Source organism: Protopterus annectens, chromosome 9.part0, assembly GCF_019279795.1.
Source record: "Protopterus annectens isolate FY-2018-M chromosome 9.part0, PAN1.0, whole genome shotgun sequence".
NCBI lineage: Eukaryota > Metazoa > Chordata > Ceratodontiformes > Protopteridae > Protopterus > Protopterus annectens.
In genome coordinates this window covers 413,125,022-413,151,393 of record NC_056743.1, presented here as the reverse complement: position 1 = coordinate 413,151,393, position 26,372 = coordinate 413,125,022, and the positions used below count along the sequence as shown (strand labels likewise).

The 26,372-nt window shown below is 38.0% G+C and overlaps 1 protein-coding gene across 3 annotated transcripts in view; it reads left to right on the top strand.

The window, feature by feature from the left end:
• Positions 1-26,372, top strand: part of FHIP2B (FHF complex subunit HOOK interacting protein 2B) — a 1,026,346-nt gene that overhangs the window by 666,711 nt on the left and 333,263 nt on the right. For all 3 annotated transcript variants that reach the window (XM_044082952.1, XM_044082953.1, XM_044082954.1), the window contains one exon: positions 25,937-26,080. In XM_044082952.1, the coding sequence (XP_043938887.1) occupies positions 25,937-26,080 (144 nt within the window). The remainder of the gene's footprint in view (positions 1-25,936; positions 26,081-26,372) is intronic.

Genomic DNA, 26,372 nt, shown 5'->3' with positions numbered 1-26,372 from the left:
TATAAAATTAAAAGGACTAAAACATTTTCACTGCTTGGTTTTTGCTCTCCATATCCATAATCTAGATGTTCCAGTTTCTCAATTTTTATAGTATCTTTTTAGTCTATTTGTGCATATAATCCATATACAAAATATGCCATTTTATCACTATTGCTAATCCAGTTCATGTATAGGTGCATGCTTTACTGCTGTAATGTTTGTTTTATATCTTCAATAACTGTATATCCTGAAAACATACAAAACTATTTCAAAATATCCTTTTCTGGGCTTATCGAAATTCAAGATAATGTTATCTGCAAGTAAGACCAACTTTTCTTGAGTATCATTTTTTGAGTGTTGTACCAGGTATGTGCTCTACATTTTGTGAGTTCCTTGTTTTCCTTGCCATTGACTCTAACTATACAGCAAATGAGAAAAGGGAAAGAAGAAACCCCCTGCCTGGTTTCTCTGTTCATACACAGCTTATCAGAGGAACTTTGCCACATTGATTCTTGCCTCCAACTCTTTCGTATATATCTTCCTAATTTATCTTCTTATTCTATCAGGGAATGAAAATGCTTCCATTTCCCAACTCATAAAATCTCATTGAATGTTAATCTGCATCAAGACCCAGCATTAATAGTGATGGTGGTTTCCATTTGGTGGTGTAAACCTTGGCTCAAGATGATTGTCACTGCGGAAGTGACACCCCAACCCCATGTGCAAAATGGGAAAATACATGGGCACATTTACGTTCATATAAAAGTAATCAAACTGTATTAACAAGTTAAAATTAACAAACATTATGCTTCACATATATTGCTTTATATCATATAACCTAAGCAACATTACATAAATTATTCAGTTCCTGCCCTTTTCTTTAAACAACAAACATCTTTATTAAAGCATCACTCATGATGAAAAAAATCATACGTTTATATAAATGAAAGCAAACTATACCGACACAATCCTAGTTGCAAGCATTTTACATCACATACCATACTGAAAAACTCCCAGTTGCAAAAATTATACATCACTTATAATGTACCCATTCTTTTTCAGTCGAACATTACATAGCTCATTTAAGTCCTGCTTCTTTTAAAACTCATCCTTCCCCTGTATGTATTGTTCCCACAATTCCCATTTGTTTTCCTATGTAGTTTGCTCCTACCTTTTTCTAAAGTTTTCAATTCCAGTTGTTTTATCTGTTACTATATTCACTACTTCTAATATAGTTGGTTTAGATTTTGATTTCCATTTTCTAGTAATTGCTTTTTTGGCAGCCACCATATTTAGAGACAGCAAGGCCTTACTGTGTCTAGGTCATTCTGATTAAGTATCGTAGCTCAGAAAAATCATCTCCCTTGTCACACCAATCTGCCCACCCAGCATCTCCAAAAGTGCATCCCGTAGGGAATCCTTAAAGTCCGCCAATTCACTGCACTCCCAGAAAATATGTTCCCAACTATCTCTTTCTCCCTCGTCTCCAACATTTGCTATCCCCGTGAGAAAAAATTCTCTGGAGTCCACTTAGGGTATAAAAATATCTATGTAAACATTTCCAGGCAAAAATACTAAATCATCTAGATTTTGTTGCATATTTGGGAGACATATCCTCCCATTGTTTCTTTGTGAATTGCTTATCCAGTCTTTCTTCCAAATCCTTTCTAACCTCCTCTGATTGATTCTTATAGTTATGCAGTATTTTATATGCTGTACTAATTGTTCCTTTTTTAATGGCAGCTTCTGTTCTAGATTCTACTAAAAACTCTACCAGTGATGGTCTTTTGTTTAGGACCCCCCTTATTTCTTTCTCTTTGCCTGTACTGATATCAATTCTTTTTAGGTAAGGCAATCTCTAACCTGCAATCCAAATAAATTCTTGGCATTTTCCCATTTTGTTATCTTTCCCTCCCTAGTTTGTTCTAATACCTTAGTTCCTTTTCCACTTTTCTCCAGTTAATTCAAACTCTCTCTTGCCTATTGTCTATATCCGTAACTGCAGTCATCCTTATTGGCAGAATCTTTCTCCATTCCCATGTTGGCTTAGTTCTTGGAATACTTTCTGCAACTTTATGGATATAATATGTTGTATGATTATTGTTATTATTCTTAAAGGCTTGCATCCAAAATCCCAGTATCGCCTTATTTCTTGAGCCCCCCCCCATTTCAACATCATCCTTTTCCACTGTGCTATGTATAGGAGTCTTTACTGTGTAGCTCTGAGGACTTCCACGATAACTGCACACTAAGTAACAGCTTTGTTTCTAGCTTTCTCGGTGTGAAAACAAACTCAGGAGAGACGGACAGTAGACTTGTGTTTACTTGTAAATTTCAACAACTGGCTAGTAAGTGCACTGCCTGGATGCAAGGAATAAAGAAATTCAGAAGACCTGAAAAAAAAGCTACAAAAAGTGAAGAAGAAACACTGACTGGGGAAAGTTTTGCAGCTGTTCATCATCCAGTAACCTACAGGAGGATACAAGACAGCTGCACACAGACCTGGTTAAACTAAACAAGCACTGATGGAGTATATCAACACAAACAAAAGGCTGGAAAAATGGAAGACACTTTAAACAGACATTCAGATGAGGTCAAAATGAAGAAATTGCTGGCTGAATATGAGACTGCTCAGGAAGAGATGTTTCAAAAATAATAGAATTAGAGGGCAGAGCATGTAGAGTAAACCTGAGATTTTTCAGCTATACCAGAGAAGCTGAAAGGAACAGGCTGCATTCATTTTATGAAAGCGCAAATAAGCACCTGGACTGGTATTCCACAGCAGGAGTTGTTAGTTGAAAGGGCATATTGTGAGCATGCTCCAGACTTTGCTTTAAGAAAGCAACCTTGACCTTTAATAGTAAAGATGCAATCGTACCAGCAGAAAGAGTTGATTCTGACAAAACTGTGGCAGAAGGACAAAATACTAAAAGTGGGAGACAGTAGTGTGTTTGTGGAGAATGATTACTCAGTGTACACCAGTCAGAGGAGTACATTGTTTTCACTATTCAGGGAATGTCGAGATGCAGGTGTGAGATTCAAAGTGCTATATCCAGCTGTCTTTAAAGTATTCTTCCCTGCAGGGACAAAATCATTTTTTGATGAAGTGCATGCTAAGGAGGAAATACAAAAGTTTGTCCAACAAGAAGTGAGCTGTGAAACAGAAGGAAATTCTGCTTCTTCTTCTGGTAAGAAACACTGCACCTGTGAAACCTTTTTCAGTATTTCAACAGAAAATGTTGGAGAGAACGAGGGGAGCACGAGAGTTGACTAAAAGAATTGAGAGTACATTGGAAATGGAAAGCCAGGATTTGGGCAAGGGAGAAGAACAGTAATAAAACTGGAAACTCAGTGTGGGATTACAGTGCAGTAATTATATTTGTAAAATATGACAAGAACAATAAAATCTGGAAATATTGGACTTTTTCAGAGATTCTTGGATTTGGGGGGACTATAAATTGTATGCCCTACAATGCCCTGTCAATGTTCTGAAAAATGCTTTGCGGAGGGGAAGAGGGGGAGAAAGCTAACTGTAAGTAAAGAAAACATTTTCTTTTCTTAATAGTACCGTATTTGTGGTGTATGGTTTTCTTTGCATGCTATTTTTAAGTGTAATGCGGATTGTAAATGGATGATGTTGTTTTTCCTTTTCTCCCCTCTGTCTGCCTTCTTGTACAGTTTTGAAAAATATAGGCAATCCAATGTAAAAAAAAAAAAAGCCTGGTTAAAAAGGCATGACAAAGTTGAAATTTGTTTTTTTTTTTTCATTTTTGCATGGGAAAATGACTGTATTAAAGACCTTGGATTGATTAGTTTTAAGAGACCGCAAATAAATGAAAAATAATATTGAATATTATGAGGCTTTTTCCTAGCAAATCAATGTAAGCTTAGTAGCAATTCTATAGCTGGTCTTCATGTTTCCCTAGAAACAATCTGACAAAGAGAAACTGGCTGCCTGGTTCTCATGTCTCCATGGAGACAGTCAGATAAAGAGAAACTGGAGACAGTCCGGAGGAAGGGGATTGGCTGAGGGAAAAGAGAAAAAAAAAGAAATTGTCTAGGACATAATGTTCTCTGAAAGCAGTCTGGGGTTTTCCCAGCTAGGAGGGATTAAAGGTAAGACAAAACCAATTAGACTTGAAGTAAAGTTTTCTCAGTTTTTTTTTTGAAATGCAGTAGGGATACTAATGTAAACAGGTGCTTTTGTTTTTTTTCTCTCTTCTTCTCTCTTTTCCTTTGTTCAATTTTAAGAAATATATGCACTGCAGTGTACAAAAGGGGGAAGAGAGGAAAGGTCTGGTTAAAAGAGTATGACAAAAAAAATCAGTGTGCTGTTTCCCAAGCTTGCATAGGGAAATGATTGCGTTAAGACCCTAGGGCATTATCCATTAACATGTTTATTAGAAAACATATAATTGAAAAAGAATATTGAATATTATAAGTCTTTTCTCTGGTAAACAAGGTACCCTTAGCAGTTTTGTGTCTGGTTTGCGTGTCACTAGAAGATAATTTGATAAAGATAAATGGCTTGGCGAAGGTGTTTACTGAAAGCATTTAAGTGTTTTCACAGCTGAGAGAGGTGTAAAGATAGTCAAAATCAAATCGCACTTAATGCACAGGCTGTACCACGCATCTCAGCATGATTAACATTTATATTTGGTTAACTCTAACCTGTCTGTGAGGCTATTGACTTAGAACATTTGTTCTTATTAGGAATTAAAAACATCAGTATTTGAAAATGTACATAGATTTGTGTGTTGTTATTACGTTAATAGGTTTTAGGGGGGATTTGGTGGGTGGTTGTTTTGTTTGAGGGCATTCAAAAAAACAAAAAGTTATGTAAGATGTGGCATAAGTTCATATGGATATGATAAGAAACAACTGTATAAAAGACCAACCAGCCGAACAAAATATGCATGTAACATAAAAGTTGGAACTAGAAATTTAACAAAAAAGCAGTTATACATAAATTGGTAATAACTATATAAGAAAATGATGCTTTCTGTAATGGCTTTCAATCTGAATGGTCTTACTGATTAATATAAAAAAGAGTAGTGAACTATATTATAAATGTAGAAGTACAAATAGCTATGCTACAGGAGACACACTTGGAAAGAACTGAACATCTGAATTTGATAAAGAAAGGTTTTCAGGATGGTTATTCAGCAGAGTATCTGGAGCAAAGGAAAAGGAGTACTTGTATTAATTGCAAGAGGAGCTCCAGTAGTGATAGAAGAGGAATATAATGGAAGATGCATAGTACTAAGGGAGTGTTGGCTAGGGAGGGAGGATTACACTGGCATGCATTTACATTCCACCTAAAACTGCTATAATGGAGTTAAAGAAAATTCTGGGAAAAATAATCAGCTTTAAGCAAGGAATATTACTTATAGGTGGAGACTGGAATTTGGTTTCGGGGGGCTAGAAGAGAAAATATAACAAAGGAGTGTAGATTTTGGTAGAGTTTTATGACACTGTTTGGCGTGGAAGATACGAATTCAGTACTAGGATTTCGGAGTGAATTTACATATTTTCCAAGATACAAAAACTGGGCTAGGCTTCATAGAATTTATATCTCACAGGAACATGTGCATTTAACTGAAGATCTGGAAAAGCATGCAATAACTATTTCAGATCATGCGCCAAAAATAACTAAAATAAAAATGCAGTGTAATGAAATAAAAATAAGATACTGGCGCTTTCCGACCTAGCGGCTGAAGAGAGAGGAATTTAATGGGTTTCAGAATTCAGGAGCTACTAGAGAAAATAGAAATTTCTTTTGAAAATATAGCTAGGGAGTGGGATACAATTAAAGTGGTGTTCAAGTCTAGGGTGGAAATAAAGGAAAGGAAGATATGGCTAACAGTAACAAAAATTATTTAGAAGGACTGACAGATGTTACAAAACAGGAGGAATCTCTCAGAAAAGGAAAGGATCAACTACAGAATGCTAAACAGAAAATAAGGGAATTACCTCGATAATATGCACGAGCGTTTAGAAAGATTGCTGTTAAGCAACTGTTTTTTGATAATTCTAGAGCACAAAAACTTTTAGCACAACGACTCAAGCAACAGAACATGGAAAGGGCTGTCACCAAGCTTAGGGAGGCTGTAACAAGGAAGATAACAAGAGATCCTCTAGAAGAAGTAGAAATATTTCGAAAATTTTATGAAAGTTTGTATAAAGCAGAGAAATATGGAAATCAAGAAAAGATACACATGGAAATGTTTATGGAAGAATTAAATATGACAAGGTTAGAGGGAGATGAGGCTCAATTACTAACAGGATAGGAAGAGGTGAGATAAAAATAGCTATGTATAACCAATCTACAGGAAAGTCCCCAGGAATCGATGGAGGGAAAAAACTGAAAGATCTGGAAGGTTTTGTTTAACAGTATTTTAAGAGGAAGAGAAGTGCCAGCATCCTGGACGAAGGCAGTGGTAACAGTAGTACCTAAAGAGGGTAAAGATCCATCAGATCCAGTTTCATACAGGCCCATTTCAATACTAAACCATGATTATAAAGTGTTTATGTCTATAATGGCTAAAAGAATGGCAAAAGTGATAGCAAAATTGATAGATGTGGATCATTGTGTTTTTTGGAGGGTGGCAAACATTTGCCAATATTAACAGACTATTGAGATCCAGAGGGAAGTATAATGTAAGAAAATACCACTGTTATTGGTGGGTCTGGATGCAGAGAAAGCATTATGAGCAGGGCAATGGAAGCATTTGCTTTCCGTGATACAATTATAAGGTTGATTAGGAGTATATGTGAGGGATTGGAGGCAGACATTAAAGTGGGTGGGGTCCTCTCTGATAACTAGGCAGGGTTGTCCGCTTCCCCTTTGTTGTTTGCATTATATTTAGTACCATTGACAAAGAAAATAAGGGACTCAGAAATTGAAGGATATCTTTGGTATGGTAGTCAGGAAAAGCTGGCTCTATTTGTAGATGATATTATTTTGTACGTGACAAAACCAGAAAGTGAGATTACAGTGTTGTGGGACATTTTAAGGTAGTTTCAGATCTTCTTGGGATACAAAATTAATGAAGCTAAAACAAAGGCAATAGCAGTAAATTATGTACCCACATACAAATTAATTGGTCCAACAGTATCCAAATTTATGGGGACATGATAAAATGAAGTATTTAGGAGTATGCATTAGAAATGACTCTGTTGTGGAAGCTGAGTATATGTGGGAAGAGACTAAACAGAAGATAATACAAAGATTGAGAAACTGGAAGCTTTGTTTTTATGGATACTAAGATACAAGCAGTTAAAATGTTTTTAGTCCCTTTAGTTTTGTACATAGGTCAGGCATATTTTATCAACCAGAGGAGAAGTTGTGGATAGCAATTAAGAGTTTAGTGATTTTATCTGGGAAGGGTCAAGTGGGATAAGCTGATTCTTCCAATAGAACAAGGCGGACTAGGATTACCCAATTTGAGGGAGTATTTTAGAGCAACACAGTTAAGGCTCTTTACATATCACAAGCAGAAAACTATAATTCAAAGTGGAAAGGAATTATGATGATGCAGGGGTAAGCTCAAGAAATAAGGAGAGATTGGGATTGTGGATTGCAGTCTCAAGGAGAACAGTAAAAATCATACAGAGTATTATATTCACAAAATAGGAGGGAGTATTCTAAGAACTAAACCAGCATGAGAATGGAGAAAGGAGATTCTGCCAATAGGGATGACTGTGGTTAGGGATACAGATAATAGGCAAGAGGGGGCTGGAATTTATTGGAGAAAACTGGCAAAGGAACCAAGGTACTGGGAGCAAATAACTAGAAAAGGAAAGGTAATATAATGGGAAGAGGCCAAGAATTTATTTGGACTGCAGATTAGAGATTGCCTTCCCTGTCAAGGATTGATATCAGAGTATAGGCAAAGAGAAAGAAATAGGGGGGTCCTAAATGAAAGACAGCACTGGTAGAGTCCTTAATAGAATCTAGAACAGAAGCTGCCATTAAAAAAGGAATAATTAGTAGAGAGTATAAAATATTGCATGATAATTATAAGAATCAGTCAGAGGAGCTTAGAAAGGCTTGGGAAGAGAGACTGGATAAGCAATTCAGAAAGAGACAATGGGGGAGATGTATGTATATCTCCCAAATATGCAACAAAGTCTAGATGATTTAGGATCTTTGCCTGGAAGTTTTTACATAGGTATTTTTATACCCTAAAATAGACTCCAAAGAATTTTTCCTTAGGTGGATAGAAATGTTGGAGATGTGATGGGCAAGAAAGAGGTGGCTGGGAACATACTTTCTGGAAGTGTAATGAGCTGGCAGGCTTTAGGGATTCCCTGCCAACCGCTCTATCAGAGATGCTGGGTGAGCAGATTGGATTGACTGGGGAGATGCTTTTTTTTTTTTGAGCTATGATGCAGAATCGGAATTGCCTAGACATAGTAAAGCCTTGCTGAGTCTAATTGTCATGGCTGCCAAAAAAGCATTTACTAGAAAATGGAAATCAAAGTCTAGACCAACTTTACTAGAAGTAGTGAATATAGTAACAGAGATAAAACAACTGGAATTGGGATCTTTAGAAAAGGGATGGAGCAAACTGCATATAAAATATGGGATTTGTGGGAACAGTATATGCAGAGAAGGAACGAGATTTAAGGAGGAGGGTTTGAATGAGCCGTATAATGCTCAACTGACAATGACTGGATTGATTATAAGTTATGTATAATGTTTGCAACTACAGTTGTTTCAGTGGTGTCTGTGATGTATAATGTTTGTAACTAAAGTGGTGTCAGTGTTTGTTTTTCATTTATATAAATGTAAGATTGTCTATGTCATACGTTATAATTTAATAAAGATGTTTATTGAAAAAAAACCTGTGTAATTCTGAAATACCCGTTCTTCAACTCTTTATTAATTGCTATCCACAACTTCTCCTCTGGTTGATAAAAATATGCCTGATGTGTGTATAAGATAAAGGAACTAAAAATATTTTGACTGCTTGTATCTTGCTGTCCATATTCATATAACAAACTTTCTATTTTCTCAGTTTTTGTATCACTTTTATTTAGTCTCTTCCCACATATCCTTAGCTGCCACACCAGAATAATTTATAATCCGTACTCCTCAATACCTCATTTTATCATGTCTCCATAAGTAAGGATATTGCTGAACCAATTTGTGCATGGAACAAAGTTTACTGCTATTGCGTTTGTTTTAACTTCATTAATTTTGTATCTCAAAAAGATTTGAAACTGTCTCAAAATGTTCCACAACACTGTAATGTCTCTCTCTAGTTTTGTCAGGTATAAAATATCATCTGCAAAAACAGCCAGCTTTTCTTGACTACCATATCAACTATATCCTTGAGTTTCTGAGTCATTTATTTTGTTTGCCAGTAGTTCTAAATATAATGCAAATAATAAAGTGGAAAGAGGACACCACTGCCTGGTTCCTCTGCTCAAGCAGAAATTATCAGAGAGGACCTCCCCCACTTTAATTTTCGCCTATGATCCCTTATGTATATTCCTAATCAGCTTTATAATTTTTTCAGGAAATGCAAATGCCTCCATTGCCCTGCTCATAAAGTCCCAGTTTACTCTGTCACATGCTTTCTCCACATCAAGACCCACCAAGTCTAATGGTATTTTCTTACATTCTGTTTCCCTCTGGATCATCAGTGTTCGGTTAATGCTGGCAAATGTTCACCTTCCTCCACAAAGCCACACTGATGCATATCTGTCAGTTTTGGCATTACTTTTGTTATTCTTGTAGCTATTATAGACATGAACACTTTATAATCATAGTTTAGTATTGAAATGGGCCTGTATGAATTTGGAGCCGATGGATGTTTACTCTCTTTAGGTATTACAGCTTTCTTCCAGGATGTTGGTACTTATCCTCCTCTTAAAATAATGTTAAACAAAACCTTCCAGATCTTTATCAGTTTTTTCCCTTCCAGCTTCCAAGCTTCCACAGGAATACCATATATTCCTATGGACTTTCCTGTGGATTAGGTATACATTACAATTTTTATCTAATCTCCTCTTATCTTAACCATTTGAAACTCGCCTACCTCTAACCTTGGCATATTTAATTCTTTCATAAACATATTTCCATTTGTATCTCTTCTTGATTTCCATATTTCTCTGGTTTGTACAGTCTTTCATAGAATTTCCGAAATATTTCTAATACCGCTACAGGATCTCTTGTTGTTCCTTGTTATAGGGTCCCTAAGCTTGGTGATAGCCCTTTCTACTTTCTGTTGCCTGAATCATTGTGCTAAAAATGTTTATGTTCTAATGTTGTCATCAAAAAGCAGTTGCTTAACAGCAGTCTTTCTAAACTCGTGCATATTGTAGAGGTAATCCCTTATTTTCTGCTTAGCATTCTGCAGTTGATCCTCCTCTTGTTCTGTGAGATTATTCCCCCTATTCTGCAGTACTTTAACATTTGCAGTCCCTCTAAATAATTATTGTTGCTTTTTAACCATAGCTCCCTTTCTTTTATTTCCACCCTGTTTTTAAAATCCACCTAATTTTATCCCACTCGCTAGCTATGTTTTCAGAAGAAATTTCTATCCTCCCTAATAGGTCCTGAAAAATCTTCACTACCCATTCCTTTAATTCCTCTCTTTTCAACAGATAGATGGGAAAGTGCCAGTGTCTCATTTTTATTTCATTACCCTGTGTTCTTATTTTAGTTATTATTGGTGCATGATCATAGTCATTGGGTGTATATCAAGACCTTCAGTTAAATGCACATGTTCTTGTGAAATGTAAATTCTGTAGCCTAGCCCTGTTTTTTATATCTTAGGGAATAATATGTAAATTCACTCCGAACTACTGTTACCGAATTCACATCTTCCATGCCAAATATTTTCATAAATTTCTTCAAAAATCAACCATCCGTTGTTATATTTTCCCTTCTGGGTGCCCAGACACATCTTCACTGCTGCAAATCACATTCCATTCCCCATCTATAAGTAATATTACTTACTAAAACTGATTATTTCACCCAGAATTTTCTTAAGCTCCATTATAGCAGTTTTAGGTGGAGTATAAATGCATGTCATTGCAATCCTCTTGCCTTGCCAGTAGCCTCTTAGCACTACAAATCTATTATCTTTTTTCCCTCTTCTATCACTATTGGAGCTCCTATTGCAATTAATATAAGCTTTCTTGTTTTCCTTTGTCCCAGGTATTCTACTGAATAACCATCCTGAAAACCTTTATCAAATTCATATGTTCAGTTCTTTCTAAGTGCATTTCCTGTAATGTAGCTAGGTATTTGCAGGCTGTGTTTTTTAATATAGTTCACTATTCTTTTTGTATTTATCTGTGAGATCATTGACATTTAAAGACATTATAGAAAGCATCATTGCATTAAAAGATTATTATTCCCACTTTTTTATGCATAACACCTTTTTTGTTAAATGTCTAGTTCCAGCTTTTTTTTGTTACATGCATACACTGTTTGGCAGGTTGAACTTTTATACAGTTGTTTCTTGTCATATCCATTTGAACCTATGTCACATCTTACAAAACCTTTTTGTTTTATTGAAAGCCCACAAACAAAAAAACAAACACACTTCCAATACCCCCCTAAAATCTATTAACTTAATACTAACAGACAAATCTATGTGGGTCTATATTAGATGATCAAACTTCCAAAAGTTTGACCATCATATGGTCGACACCATATGATTGAACTTTCAGAAGCTCGAACATCTAATAAAAAAAAAAATGAACTACACAAATAGGGGTTGGGAGGGTGGCCTAATGGTTAAGGTGTTTGCCTTACAAACACAAGGTGCAGGATTTGAGTCTCACAAGGGATAATTGGCTAGGCTTAAAATGGCTTGCAAGGGCAGTTAGCCTAGTACTAATCTATGAATCTAATAACCTACCTGAACGTTTTAAGCAGGGGGGAAAGCGCCCCTGCACCCCCCCACTCGTTAAATATACCAACTCTGAGGTCTCGTTACAGTGCAGAAAAGGGAAATCTTCCCATTCCTCGCTGTACTGAGATCTCCATTAAAATGTTCAAACTTTCAAAAGTTCGATCATATGTTGTCGACCATATGACAGTCAAACTTTTGAAAGTTCGTTCATCTAATATAAACCCAACTATGTACATCTTCAGATATTGAAATTTTACCTTTCGTAATAGGAACAAAAGTCCCAAACTGGCAGCCACACTTATAGACTTGAGTTAACCTAAAAGAAAGGTTATGCATGCTAAAACGCATGGTGCAACCTGTGCTACTACTAAGTGCTAATTGGTTTTGTCTTAGCTTTATAGCTCTCCCAGCTGGGAAATCCCCTGAATGCTTTCAGACAGTATTATGTTCTAGCCAATTTCTCTTTTCTTTTTTTATTCCCCTCAGGTGGTCATGAGGCTATAACTAATTTCTCTTTATCAGATTGTTTCCATGGAAACATGAAGACCAGCTTTGCTACTAAGCAAACATGTATTTGCTAGGAAAAAGGCTCGTAATATTCAGTATTCTTTTTCATTTACTTGCTCTCTCTTAAAACATGTTACTAAACCAATCTAAGGTCCTTATTCCAGTTATTCCCCTATGCAAGAATGAGAAAAAACACATTATTTTTTCTCTTGTCATTTTTTTTAACCAGGCTTTTTTTTCTTTTACATTGCAGTGCCTACATTTCTTAAAACTGAACAAGAAGAAAGAAGAAAGGAGACAGAAAAGCACATTGATCCATATCTGTCAGTTTTGGAAACACCTTTGACATTCTGTTAGCTAATATAGATATAGGCATAAATAGTCATCATTTAAAATTGAAACCGGTCTATATGAGGCTGGGTTTGAAGGGATGTCGCCCTCATTGGGTAATACAATTACCACATCATTGTTCCAATTTACTGTCATTCCCTTACCTTATAAAATGCTGTTAAACAAAACATTCCAGATCTGTATCACTTTCTTCCCTCTTGACTGTTAAATATCTACAGCTGTTGAAGTCTGTTCCTGGAAGTTTCTGTGCTGATTAATTATACATCACCATTTTTATTGCATCTCTTGGGTATTAAATGTTAAGCCTCATCTTCCTCTAACTGTGGCATAAATAAGTCTTCCATGAGTATTTCTATTTGTGCTTTTAGTTGGTTTCCACATTCCCCTGCTTTTTACCGGTTTTTTTATAATTTTCCAAAATGTCTCTAATATATTTGTAGGATCTGTGGTAATGTTTATTGCCATAAGCACCCCAAATTTGATGACAGCCCTTTCTAGCTTCTGTTTCTTAAGTCATTGTGTTGAAAGTGTTTTGTGTTCAGGAGTTATTAAAAATACTTGCTTAATAGCAACCTTTCTAAACTCATGCATATAATCCAACTACTCTCTTATTACAACTTTATTATGTTTGCTTCCATTCCTGTTATATGAAATTTCCTTTTGTTTCCCCCTTTAAATAATTTCTTTCATTTCTCTGCCTCCCTCTTATTTCTACCCTGCTTTTAATCTTCATTTTATTTAACCCTTCTGAAGAAATTTCTATCTTCCCTAGTAGCTGAATAAACTGAGGCACAAAAGCAGTTGTGAAGGTACTTCCATGTGAAGATCTGAAACCTTTTAAGATCTTGTTGCATATGTGGACAAGACCCATCCCACCAGGCTTGGTTGGTTTCATTTGCAAGCTTCATCTCCCTTGACCTGTGAAGAGGCTGATAGGCTGCAGAACTCACTTTCCATAGTAATGTATATACAATGCTAAGCAAACTCTTAGCACTTCCAGAGCTACTGCTTGTCTCATTCAGAAACTGGACCAGAGTCATGCCATTCACTTGTACCATTAATCACTTGGATCCAGCCAAAAAACTTTTAGCTTGCCTGTGTCTTAGCTGTGTCTTAGCTGTTGTTTATGTAGAACTGCAAACTTTGCTTGACACTGTGGCCACAAGATCAGAGCACCTTCAAAGACTAGCTGTTTTCAGTCATACTGCTCTGGAAACGTCACCAACCACTTTTAAATGTCTTATTCATCTTTTCCCCACCAACCTGACTCAAACTAGAGAGAGAGCTCTAAAACCAAGTCCCATAATTTCCAGAATTCCAAATACCCATGGCAAGAGGGTTGCAAAAAGAATACATGAATTCCCACCCCCCCAAACTAAGAACAGTTCTACAGGTCAGTATGACTTTTAGGGGACCTTGTCCCCCCCCCCCCCACCTTTGCAGTCCTTTTTCCCTTCCAGAAAATCTGAATCTCCACTTCTCTATCTTTGACAACAGATAATTGAAGAACATTCATCAAAGTTACAGATGACAACTGGAGGAAATTTCTCCTTTCCAGGTGGTAATTCCTCATCCACCAGACCAGACTTCAATGTTTCCCCCTTTCCTTTATCACATGTTGTCTCAGGGAGGGATGGAGCCAGTTCTGGATTTTCTTGTGGGTTTATTTAATAACTCTGGTTTTAGTTATTCTGTGATTAAATGACAACTGGCAGCCATTTCCAACTTCCATATCATCAGGGATAAGGTGTCTATAGCTGCTCTGAAGATTTTGAAAGGCTTTCTTAAGGGTACTTTTCTGCTTTTTGGAATCCTGTTCTACAGTAAGATTTGCCTTTCATGTTGCATGTGTTTGCGGGTTCATCCATTCAAGCTCTCTGGTACCACTGATTTTGAAGCTTTTGTCTTGGAAAATGTTTTTTTTTTGTAGCTGTCACCTATGCCAGGAACATATTTGAGTTGCAAGCCCTCTCTTCTGTTCCACCATATTTGGTTTTCCATAAGGATAGGGTGTCTGTCCATATGGATCCCTCCTTTCTCCCTTCCTTCCTATGTTTTTCCCCAATTTCTCCAACAAATGTGAATATCTGTTACATTCCCTTGATGTGCATAGACATTTAACATTTTATCTAGACAGGACAGAATCTTTCTGGAAGTCTAAACAATTGTTAGTCTCCTTTTCCAAGTCTTACTGGGTGAGCCTGTTTCTAAGGTTACACTGTTCAAGTGGCTGTCAGAGTGCATTGCTTTCTCATACAGTTTGAAGGGGAAATACCTTGCATTGCAAACTGAAAGGTGAGTCTACCAGAGCTGTGGCTACTTCCACTTCCTTTTTCTCTAGAGCTTCATTAACTTCATTAAATGACTTGTGTGCTGCTGTTGCTTGGATGGGCCCTCATACCTTTGTGTCCCACTACAAGCTGGACATTCATTTGAGATCCAGTGCTTCTTTTGGTTTCAGTGTATTGCGAAATATCCTTCCATAGAACCACCTAGGGTATTAATTTGTTGGGGACTCTGTTCCACAGGTTGAATCCAGATGGAAAAGACATCATTGGATACGGAAGTTGCTTACTTACCATTACAATAAATCTGTGTTGTCTTTCTCCATCTGATTCAAACCCCACCCCCACTTGTGCCTGTCTGTTTGGTGAGTCCTTTTTCATATGATATCTGAGTCAGAGTGGTTGCTTTACCTTGTTTGGGGGGGTCCTGGTGTTATTTCTTTTAGGATGGTGTTTTGACAATTGAGACAGAGAATGCAAACTCGGTTTGAGGTTCTCTTAGTTGAGTGAGGCATTATGGATAGAGGAGGCATAGCTCAGCCAACTCAAATCTTTGAAATGTGGCCAGTCTTGGTTTTGAGTTTAATCTGATAACCCACAGGTTGAACCAGACAGAGAAAGGCAACACAGAGTTATCATTATGGTGAGTACATAACTTTCATTTTTAGTGAAGAAACTGAGCAGATCCACTTTTATACTTCTCAAGTAGTCTGTCAGTCAAGCTATGGCAGCTAAGATTTGTAGCCACTGTGGCCAGACATGCTGCAACCTGTTTGTAACCCCCTCCAAGTGAAGCAACTACTGTGGCCTGATTCCCCAAGAGGGAAAGTTACAGAGGGACACTTTGTCCACACTTGAACCCATGTCTCCTATACACGTATTCACCTACTCCCCCCATACCGAAATTTCTTCACAAAGCCATGTGGTACAAAGTGATCCTCATCACTCCCTTTTGGCTTCACTTGATGCACCCGCCCTAGGTGCTGGATGCTATTCTGACCTCATCTCTCACTCTTCGTACCCCGGACATAGCCCTGAAATTAACTGTATGATTTATCCAGTTCTTTTCAGGTGCTTCATATCCTTACGTCCTCTCGGAAAAGTTTACGGAAGTAAATGGAAAAGATTTTCTTTTGGCTTCCAACAGAGCACAGATCCTTTTACAACCCCTCTTTCTGCTGTTTTGGATTTTCTAGCTAGTCTTTTCCAAGAAGGGGCTAGTTATTCTGCTAAGGTTCCAGTGGTTGCCATCTCAAACTTACATGTTGGAGAGAAGGAGACCCCTACTGCTTCCTTGAAGTTGGCCTTTTTAAAGGGTACTTTTCTTCTTTGTCCCTGCCTGTAAGGAACCCTGTTCCTCCTTGGGATGTTAACTTTTTACATCAGGCCCCATTTGAACCTGATGTGACTGCAGAGTTGAAGTGTCATTCTTGGAAGACACTTTTTTCTGGTAGCTGTCACCTCCACTCGAAGAATTTCAAAGGTTCAGGCCTGTTTCTGTAAGCCACCTTATTTGATACTTCACAAAGATAGGGTTTCACTGTGGAGTAACCCTACATTTCTTCCCAAGGTAGCTTTTGAATTTACTTTGAATTAGGCTATTAACTTGCCAGTTTTCTTTCCAGATTTCTCCAACAAGGAGGAGTATACATTTTATTTCATAGATATATGTTGCCAATTGAGATTTTACCTATATGGCACCAAAACCTTTAGTAAAACAGACCAGCTCTTTGCCTCATTCTCTTGAGTCAAGTTGGAAAAAGGTGTTTCTAAGATAACCCTTTCCAGTTGGTTGTCGGAATGTATTTTCTTTGTGTACAAGGAAAGAGGATTATCCTTGCCCAGCTTTCTAAAGTTCATTTTACTAGGGTGGTTGCCACTTCCACAGCTTTCTTCTCCAGTGTCCATATTGATGACATCTGTGCCATGGCTATCTGGTCTATTGTGCATACCTTTTTATCCCACTAAAAGCCGGATTTTCATTCCAGGTCTAGGGCCTTGTTTGGTTCCACCATCTTCCAGAATATCCTTTCATGAGATCTCTCAGGAGGTTAGGTAGCCGGGCACTCTGTCCCATCTGTTGAGGATGGGAGGAAGAGACAACATCAGATATGTAACTTAAGTACTTAGCAGAATTTCTAGGTTATGTGTTTTCTTCTTTCTCTCCCTTCATGTCCCCTGTCAAATTTTCAGTTTCTCTTCGCTCCTGATTGATCGGATTGGATCTTCCCAGAACCTTGTCTTTATTACAGCCATGGTCTGTATCCCTTTGTCCATACTCTTATGTATATATTGTTGGGTTATCAAGGTATCTTGTTGTGTTAGGCAGGCAAACTCAGTCTGAGGTATTTAGTTGACAGAGGGGAGTTATCGGGAGGTGGGGGAGCCTGAGCCTTGGATCCAGAAGTCTAAAGCTGCAGATGTTAGATCTGTATGGATCCAATATACCTCTCAGATGAGAAAGATGAAAGAAGACAGCATAGATGTAACATTATGTTAAGTACCTAACGTTCATTTCTCTCCAAATGACTTAACAAATCCACAGTAGAATTCTTAGTGATTCAGGTAATGAGGAGGGTTAGTCTGCTAATAGGTTCCTAGATTAGTTATAGGCTAACTGCCCTTGGGGGCCATTTTAAGCCTAGCCAATTATCCCAGGTGAGTATCAAACCCTCTACTTTGTGTCTGTAAGGTAAGCACCTAAACCATTATGCCAACCTCCCCTAGAGTATAGGAGACCTAATTAGTTTTGAGTGCTGGCACCACCATTTGAGAATCATCATGTGCAGTCTTACAAAATGGACCTTGAGAATTGATGATGCCATGTTATGTGGGCCTTTTAGGATGCTTCTTGTGGTCATGGAAAGGGATGTCCTTGCACTGGCTGAAGAAAATTTCTAACATTTCACCTTTTGTTCTGGGAGAGGCACTCTGCAGTCTCTGGTATTCAGAATGGCCCCCAGGAAGCATCTGGTTTATGAGGAGGAAAGGCTTGTTTTTTGTAGGTTGAGTGAAATCAGTGGCTTGGATTGAATAATGTAATTCAGTACATTCCTCGGCTGCTCCCCATGACTTTTTCTGGATTAGTCAGTCAGTCACTTATGAGTAAATATAGATCCCCAAATCTGAGACTGAGGCTAAGCATGTTGTAAATACCTTTGGAGCAGAGGGCAGAAAGTTGAATTTGGTAGCCCTCTGAACTTAGCAGGAACTGAATTGATTTTCTGTGCTGTCTATAAATTGCATCATGTAGTTCAGTAGCCCTTTTATCTAATGTGTCCAGGATAGCTATTGGAATAAGGAGACAGTAGAGGGCACATTTTCAGTATTTTTTATCAACTAAAGTTTGCCCATTTTTAATAAATGTAAGTTTAATCTCCAGGGACATCTTTTCGTAGAACTATGAGCAAGGAGTAAAAACATTGTCCTCCTCTTCCTCCTTTGAGGGGGATTGTTTGTTTACAAGCTGATGCAAGCATTTTAAAATTGGTTCTGCCAGGGACTCCTGGTCTGTGGTAATAAGCTGCACTTTCATGAAGTGAAGGATTGCATTGAATTTGTAACCTAAATTTTTGAGTTCTTTCATCTAACATTATGTAGTCCACTCAGATCATTGTGTTATGAACAGGAAGAAGTCTCAGGAAGACAATTCTGTTCCAGACACTACTCTAACCCTAGAACAGTGAATCCTCAACCCCGGTAATCTAACTTTTGCTGCCATAAATGTTAGAAGCATAAGAAATAAAAACTGCTGAATTACATGCCTGACTTACCCAACATAAGCTTCATATTCTCATTGTAGCTGACACATGGCTTAAACCCAGCGTAAACGATTCCAAAATTATACCTCCCAACTATAATATCATCTGTAAAGACCATATAACGAGGAAAGGTGGTGGTATTGCACTAATATTTCCCAGAAAGTACCACATTTCCCCTTACAACAAACCAATATCAAAATTCAATTCAGCAGAGATTCTTATAACTTTCCTAAAGTTAAGCAACTATAAAAAATATGTATTACATTTTTTTACACCCTTCCAGGCGACAATATATCTGTACTGGAAGATATCCTGATATCGTACATTGAATAGCCACAATAATTCCACAAGAAATAGTACTACTATTTGATTTGAAACTCTAGCTCCCCAGCATCTAGTGTGAACTTAACATGGTTTACACATCTAATTAATATTCCACCCATTATAGCAAGACATCAAATTCCCTATTAGGCTGGATCCTGGTATCAGACCCTAGCAAATACACCATATCTGGTACAATGTCTGACTGTTTCACAAAATCACCTCCCAATCTGTGCAATCAGACATCTCACACATCCACTTAAACAGCATGTTTATAATACAACCTTTCCAGGTTTAACCCAGAAATGTTCATCACTAACCTGTTATCAATGGAACTTCCTCCCCTTAGACCAGAGGTTCCCAAAGTGTGCGCCGTGGTGCCCTGGGGAGCCGCGGCTTCCTCACAGGTGCACTGCAAACTAATAAGCTGCAAAACCTGGGCCGTCAGGTAAGTGAATGCATGTATGAGTGTGTGCGTGTCTGTGTGAGTGAATGTGTGCATGGAAGCAAAAGAGTCTGTGTGTGTCTGTGTGAGAGAGAGATCGGGAGAGTGAGCGATGTGTGAATGAATGCATGATAGAATGAGGAAGTGACTGTGTGTGTGTGTGTGTGTGTGTGTGTGTGTGTGTGTGTGTGTGTGTGTGTGTGTGTGTGAGATCGGGAGAGTGAGCGATGTGTGAATGAATGCATGAATGAATAAGGAAGTGACTGTGTGTGTGTGTTTGTGTGTGTGTGTAAGTGTCTAAAAATCTGGACAAAGCCTAAAATGATGGGGGGACAAAAAGGGACAGATTTTAAGTATTGCTCTTACAAATTTAGAAAGTTGATAGAATAATAGGTTTTGCATTAGCGTGAATTCTCTGAAGGATGTGGAGTCTTAAACTCAAACGTTTGTCATTATTTAATGACTTCAGTCCTCAACTATTTGCCAGAAAAGTACAGATTGTAGGAGGAACACATCAAAAATATGAGGAAAAAATCAGGACATTCTGCAAAAATCTGTACAGTCGAGAGGTGTGAATCACACACACACACACACACACACACACACACACACACAGTCACTTCCTCATTCATACCTGCATTCATTCACACACACACACACACACACACACACAGCGCCACAGCCACTTCCTTATTCATACCTGCATTCATTCACATACAGCCACTTCATCATTCATACCTGCATTCACTCACACATCCCTTTCACTCATCCGATGTCACACATACACACACACAGTCACTTCCTCATTCATACCTGCATTCATTCACACATTGATCTCATTCTGCCGATCTCACACATGCACACAAACAGCCACTTCCTCATTCATACCTGCATTCATTCACACACACACTTCCTCATTCATACCTGCATTCACTCACACATCGCTCTCACTCTCCCAATCTCAAAAACAGACACAGCCACTTATTCATTCCTGCATTCACTCACACATCACTCTCTCTCTCCCAATCTCACACATACACACACACAGCCACTTCTTTATTCATTCCTGCATTCACTCACACTTGTCGCAAACTAATAAGCTTAACTGCAGTATAAACTGCGAACTGTTCGCGGTTTATTTTGCAACTAAGTTTATTAGTTCGCGGCTCCCCTGTGAGGAAGCCGTGGCTCTCCAAGGCGCCGCAGCGCACACTTTGGGAACCCCTGAAATATGCACTTCATGCTCGCCGTGCGGGGAGGGGGGGGGATTTGGGAAAACCTGGATTCAGCAAGGGAGCCGAGAATCAAAAATGTTTGGGAACCACTGCCTTAGACTATGCTGTAAAGGAATTCGGTACAACTTTCCTGAATATCCTAAATAGCCTTGCACCTCCTAGAAGGAAGAGACCAAAAACAAATAATGCAGTTTGGCTGCCCAAAAACAGTAGAATGCTAATGTAGGATAAAGAAAAACATACAAAGAATGACAAAAATATAAAACACCTCAATATTTTGAAAACTTCAGAACGATTTACATTTGGACTAAAAAGCAAATTAATGAAGACAAAAACTATACTATTAAGAACTTTCAGAATCATAGTAAATGCAACCCTAAAAAATTCTGGACAGTCGTTAAAGAAATATTGCATCTTGGCCATAAATTCAACCCTAACCCCTCCCCCCAATAATAGTACAATTCAACTTTTATTTCATAGTGTAGCACCTCTGACCAAGGATTCCCCATCATCTAATTCTAACCCTACCTAGCAGCCATGTAGCACCACATCCACTTTCATCTTTAAACCTGTGCCCACATCCTATATAAAACTGTGCTTAAGCAAACTCAAACTAGCTGTATTTCAGCTGATGATCTTCCAAGTGCATTCCAAGTGCATACCTTAAAATAGCAGCCGATAGTATTGCCTACCCTGTCTCAATCCTTATAAATAGGTCAGTCCAGGAATCCCATGTTCTCTGTCTGGAAAAAGTTACGTCTTAGCTTTTTGCACAAAGGAGGAAATTCAATAGACATTACTAATTTTAGACCCTGTAGCAATCTTATTTCTCTCTCCAAAATACCTGAAAAATGTATTCAAAAGTAATTGCTAAACTATCTGCTGCAGGAAGAACTTCTGTCCCTAACACAACATGGCTTCCGTTCTTCCCATAGTACTGACACTGCACTTGTAACATATATAAGTACTGTTAATAAAGCTAGAGATAACAGCAAACTAGTCTCCTCCTCATTTCTAGTCTAAAGGTCTTCGACACAGTTTGTCACAGCAAACTTCTACTTCGAATGTCCTCATTAGGTCTCTCTCAGCCCTTCCTTCTGTGGTTCAAAAGCTACCTATTCAATAGGTATCAGTCAGTAAAATGGCACTCCACCCTGTCTCCATACCTCCCAGTCACTCTGGTGTACCACAGGGCTGTGTCCTTGGTTCCCTCCTCTTTAACATTCTCACCAACACCCTCCATAGATCCACACAACTGGTCTCCCCAAAACAGTACGTAGATGACTCCACACTCATTTGCACATCTGAGAACATGGCATACCTCCAAAAAATTACTCAGGCAAACGTTAACAGCAACTGAAATCTGGCTTTGTAACTCACAACTCGTGCTCAACCATAAAAAAAATACTTTTTTTTTCTCCAAATCCCTCTTCTGTGAAAAAACTAAATTTCAAGTCCTCTCTCTTGATAATACAACCATTGAAGTCACTTTTCATGGTAAATTATTTGGGATGATAGTGGATGATAATCTTAAATTCGACCTACATATACAAAATTTCATAAGGAAACTCATCAAAAACTATGGATGCTTTATTGAGCCAAAAACTTTCTCACAGACACAACTAAAGCTACACTTTTCAGTACTTATCTCTTCCACACACTTTTTATGGTTCTTCCATCCTTACTTACCGTCAGGCATCACAAAAATCAAAACTTGAGCAATGCTGTAACATAGTTACTAACTTTGTAGCAAATACTGCTTTCAGAACCCACCACTGTACAGCATTAAAAAGCCTAAATTGGCTAGAACTAACCCATCAGCTAACAGCTTCCTACCACCTATAAAATTATTCAGAATCCATCTGCTTGTCCAGCACTAAATGGCATTCTGTACAACGATACTCCTAGTCTGTCATTATGATCCAGTGACCAAAACTCATGTCTGTCTACAAACCTATCAGATCTACTGGACATTGTGCTCATCCTATGTCGCTAAGGCCTGGAACTCCATATCTCTATTAGATCAGTACCCTCCCTCACATCCTTCTGTTCTTGCTCAACACCAGGATAAACTATATCCCTAACTGTGGACAAATGGGTCTGCTTCACATGAGCAAAGCCCATATAAACAAATCCGACAAATTTAACAAAACTGCAAAAAAAAAAAAAAAAAAAAAAAAAAAAATTTTTAAAAACCCAAATCACACATAAACAAAAATAAGCTACTTATGTGTAAGATAGTGCAATCTCTGAGCTGGTATATTTAATTTGCAGGGGGTATGGGAGGTGCAGGGGGGCTTTCACCCCTGCAAAAACGAGGGAAGCATACCGGAAAGTTTTTACTTTGTTTTTTATAAGAAGATGGCTTGAGGGATTGGTTGGAGACATCCAGTGAGCAGTTTTTGCTTATGTGGCATTTGGATTTTTAAAGTTTTGTTTTTTTTGCAGTTTCGTTAAGTTTGTTTGGTAATGTCGGATTCGTTCATATGGGCTTTCCAGACAAATACTTCTTCATATCTTATATCTCCTTGTTCTCTCTTCTTAACTCATTTCCTTAGTTTTATCAATTTCTCTCCCCTGGCTTTCTCTCCAAGTATACCACAAGCCTGGTTATCTCTCACTTAATATTGCAATTCCTGTTTGTATTTTATTAACTTACCTTTAATTTCTCTATAAACAGGCTAAAATTTCTCTTAACTGTTAAATTTTTGTCATATAACTTGTATCTACTTTTAAACAGTGTTTTCATATTATGACTAGGTTGGTATAATTATTTAAACATACTTGTTTTTTGTAATATATTTAAAGACTGTAAAATTATTATTCTTAAAATGTTTCATAATACTTTGGAGCTTTTCTCCTCAGGCCTTGGCAGAACATGGGTTCCTACCCAGTCAGACTTTCGTGGTAATCATATGTCAATAAATAATCTGCCTCAAAATTAATGGAGGAGGCATGCTCTTCACTGGGCAGAAGACCATTACCCTTGTCTTTACTGGACTGTGTGCCTCATTCTTCATAACCTCTCTACTGCCCTTTCTGAAATACCTTCTTTTGTTTGAATTTTAGGTGCAAAACTGTGATAGAGAGGGTGTTCATTGGTGAAAGGTATGGGTGACTAAAACAGTTGCGTAAGACTTTGTAATTTTTTTTTTAGATAGTTTTTCCAGGAGCCAGGCAGCTGTTCCCATGGCAGACCTAGAAGTCATTTCCACCCCCTCCCCCTTGAGGTTCTAGTTAGTTTGGTTATTGCTTTACTGCTGTCCCACATGTGCTAAGTCATGGTTCATTAGTGATACCTATAATGAGAATATTTCACAAAAACATAAATGTTAAAGTAAGCTCGATCATAGCTGCAGAATAAGCTCCCTGTTTCTCTATCCCTGGGATGTTCTCATCTTTCATAATACCCGAAAGAAGGAATGTCTTCCGCTTCTTTTTTTGGACAGATAGCCTCTCCTTCTCATTTCTTCAGTCAGGAGGTAAATTTTAAACAACTGGCTGGGTCTTTACAGCACACTTTGTGGCCTGTAAAAAAACTCGCTAAAGATGATGCATGCATTGCTCCCATTTTTAGCATGCAGCCTACTAATGTCCATAGCATAGAGCAGAGGGACTACCTTCTGCATTAACATCTGAAAACTCAGGAGTCATAACTAGTGGCCAGATATCCAGCTGATGATGTTACCCCATGAGTGATGACTCATAGTGCTGTTTTGATTTCACTTGAATGTCCATGGTTGAGTATGCCCACACAACTGTAGTTTCCCTTTCTGAGTTATGCATCCCCCAGCAGCTTGTAAAACACTTTCTAACAGAAGAGTTCAGCCCTTGATTGTAGATTTACAAATTTTAGCTACAAAACATTTTCCTTTCAAGTATGGGGCATACTGCCCTTTGTAAAACATGCCTGGAAGTCACCATTGTGCCCCAGTTTGTAAGATGCAGTACGAGGAACCCCAAGTGTTCTCATAGAGGTCACTATTCCCTGCAGTCTCCCCCTCTCCTCCCTTTGCAGCTTCCAGAGTGTATATTCCCAACTTTCAAGTAAAAAAATATGGCACCATTAAAAAGAGAGCAAAAATAGTTCTCATTAGTATAGCGCCACTTAAAGAGCAGTACTTCATGAGAAACCACTGTTCGATTAGCACCCAGTCCCAAATGGATATGTCTGGTCCACCTAAAGTACTTATTTCCACTGTACAGGTGATGTCCTTTCTTGTGACAGACTATGTGCTCTCTAACTAGAGTGATGTTGGCGTGTATGTAGCTGTAGTCCGTAACTTGAGCATTTGGAGTTTTGTGTCTGATACTGCTAGTGCACAGCTTAATTTATTTATATATTTAGTAACAGCTAATGTAACCATACCACCAGCTGAGGGTGCATGGTTTAAGGTAGCTCTGCTTCTAAGGCTAAACTTTTTTTTTAGCTTATGTCTTTCCCAGACAGTTTTAAAATGGTCAGTACCTTAGTTTTGAGAATACGGTACTGTTAGATGGACAGATACTCTTGGCTGTAAGATGCAAGCCACAGCACCCATCTAAATAATAGTATTTTTTAAATATGCTGTCCTCCATTTCATCATCCATATTTACTCCATGCACATGGTACACCTTGGTAGTAGTGTTTTTATAATGGTCTTATATGTGCTGGTCTATGCTTTTTCATACTCCGTACTATGTATTATGGTTTTATTTTACTGTGCCCTCTCGGATGTCATCACAGATTTAAGTTTGCAACATAAAGCTTTTTGGATCTAGTAAAGTGCACATACTGTTTTGTTACTACTTGTTAACACATTTTGTAGGAGAAAAATTATCCTGACATCTGGTTTGTTGTGTGATAAATTTAAATGCGAGTATGTCTGTCATCTGTTTTTCCAGCGTGGCAGATGTCATTCATAGAGTCCATGTGACATATTTTCCCATTGTATCATTCCATCTTTGCACTGCATACAGCTTCACATGTTTCTTCTGCTGTCTTTCTGATAAATCTGTTGTACTTCTCTTGTGTGGTATTCAGAACACATCACAGTATTTGGTGGCACATGTATATTGGCAGTCCTTTTGATGTTGTGTAATCCTGTGACTTAGTTACACTGATAACACCTGATACTTTGTAATGTGTTGTTCTGTGCAGTCTTGCTTGATTGTGATCCTTTTGGTTTCCATGCAGTTCCAGCAGTGCTGTAGCCATGCATTATCGTGGAACTGGCCTCTAATGCCTAAGCCATTGGATACCACAGAATCAGACGTGGAATTTTATGAAGGTCATTTTCTGAAGATATTGTTCGATAGATTGGCAAGGCTGCTGGATCAGGTAAATACAAACTAAGATATCATTATTTAAGTGCTGTAGAAATAGATTTTGAACATTACAGATGTAATGATATGTTGTTTTATCTCACCTTCATTCTTACTTGGATGGGTTCGTAGCTGATCCTCAGCTCCAACTTGACCAAATACACAGCTGGAAGTCTCAAACTTGGCTCGTGGCAAGGTTGGTATCCCATGATGCAGTGGTGCAACTCTCTAGCTCTCGTTTGACACTTTACGAGGTTGGATGTACTCTTCTTGGCTGTGGCTAAGTTTTTTGTCTTTTACATTTTATT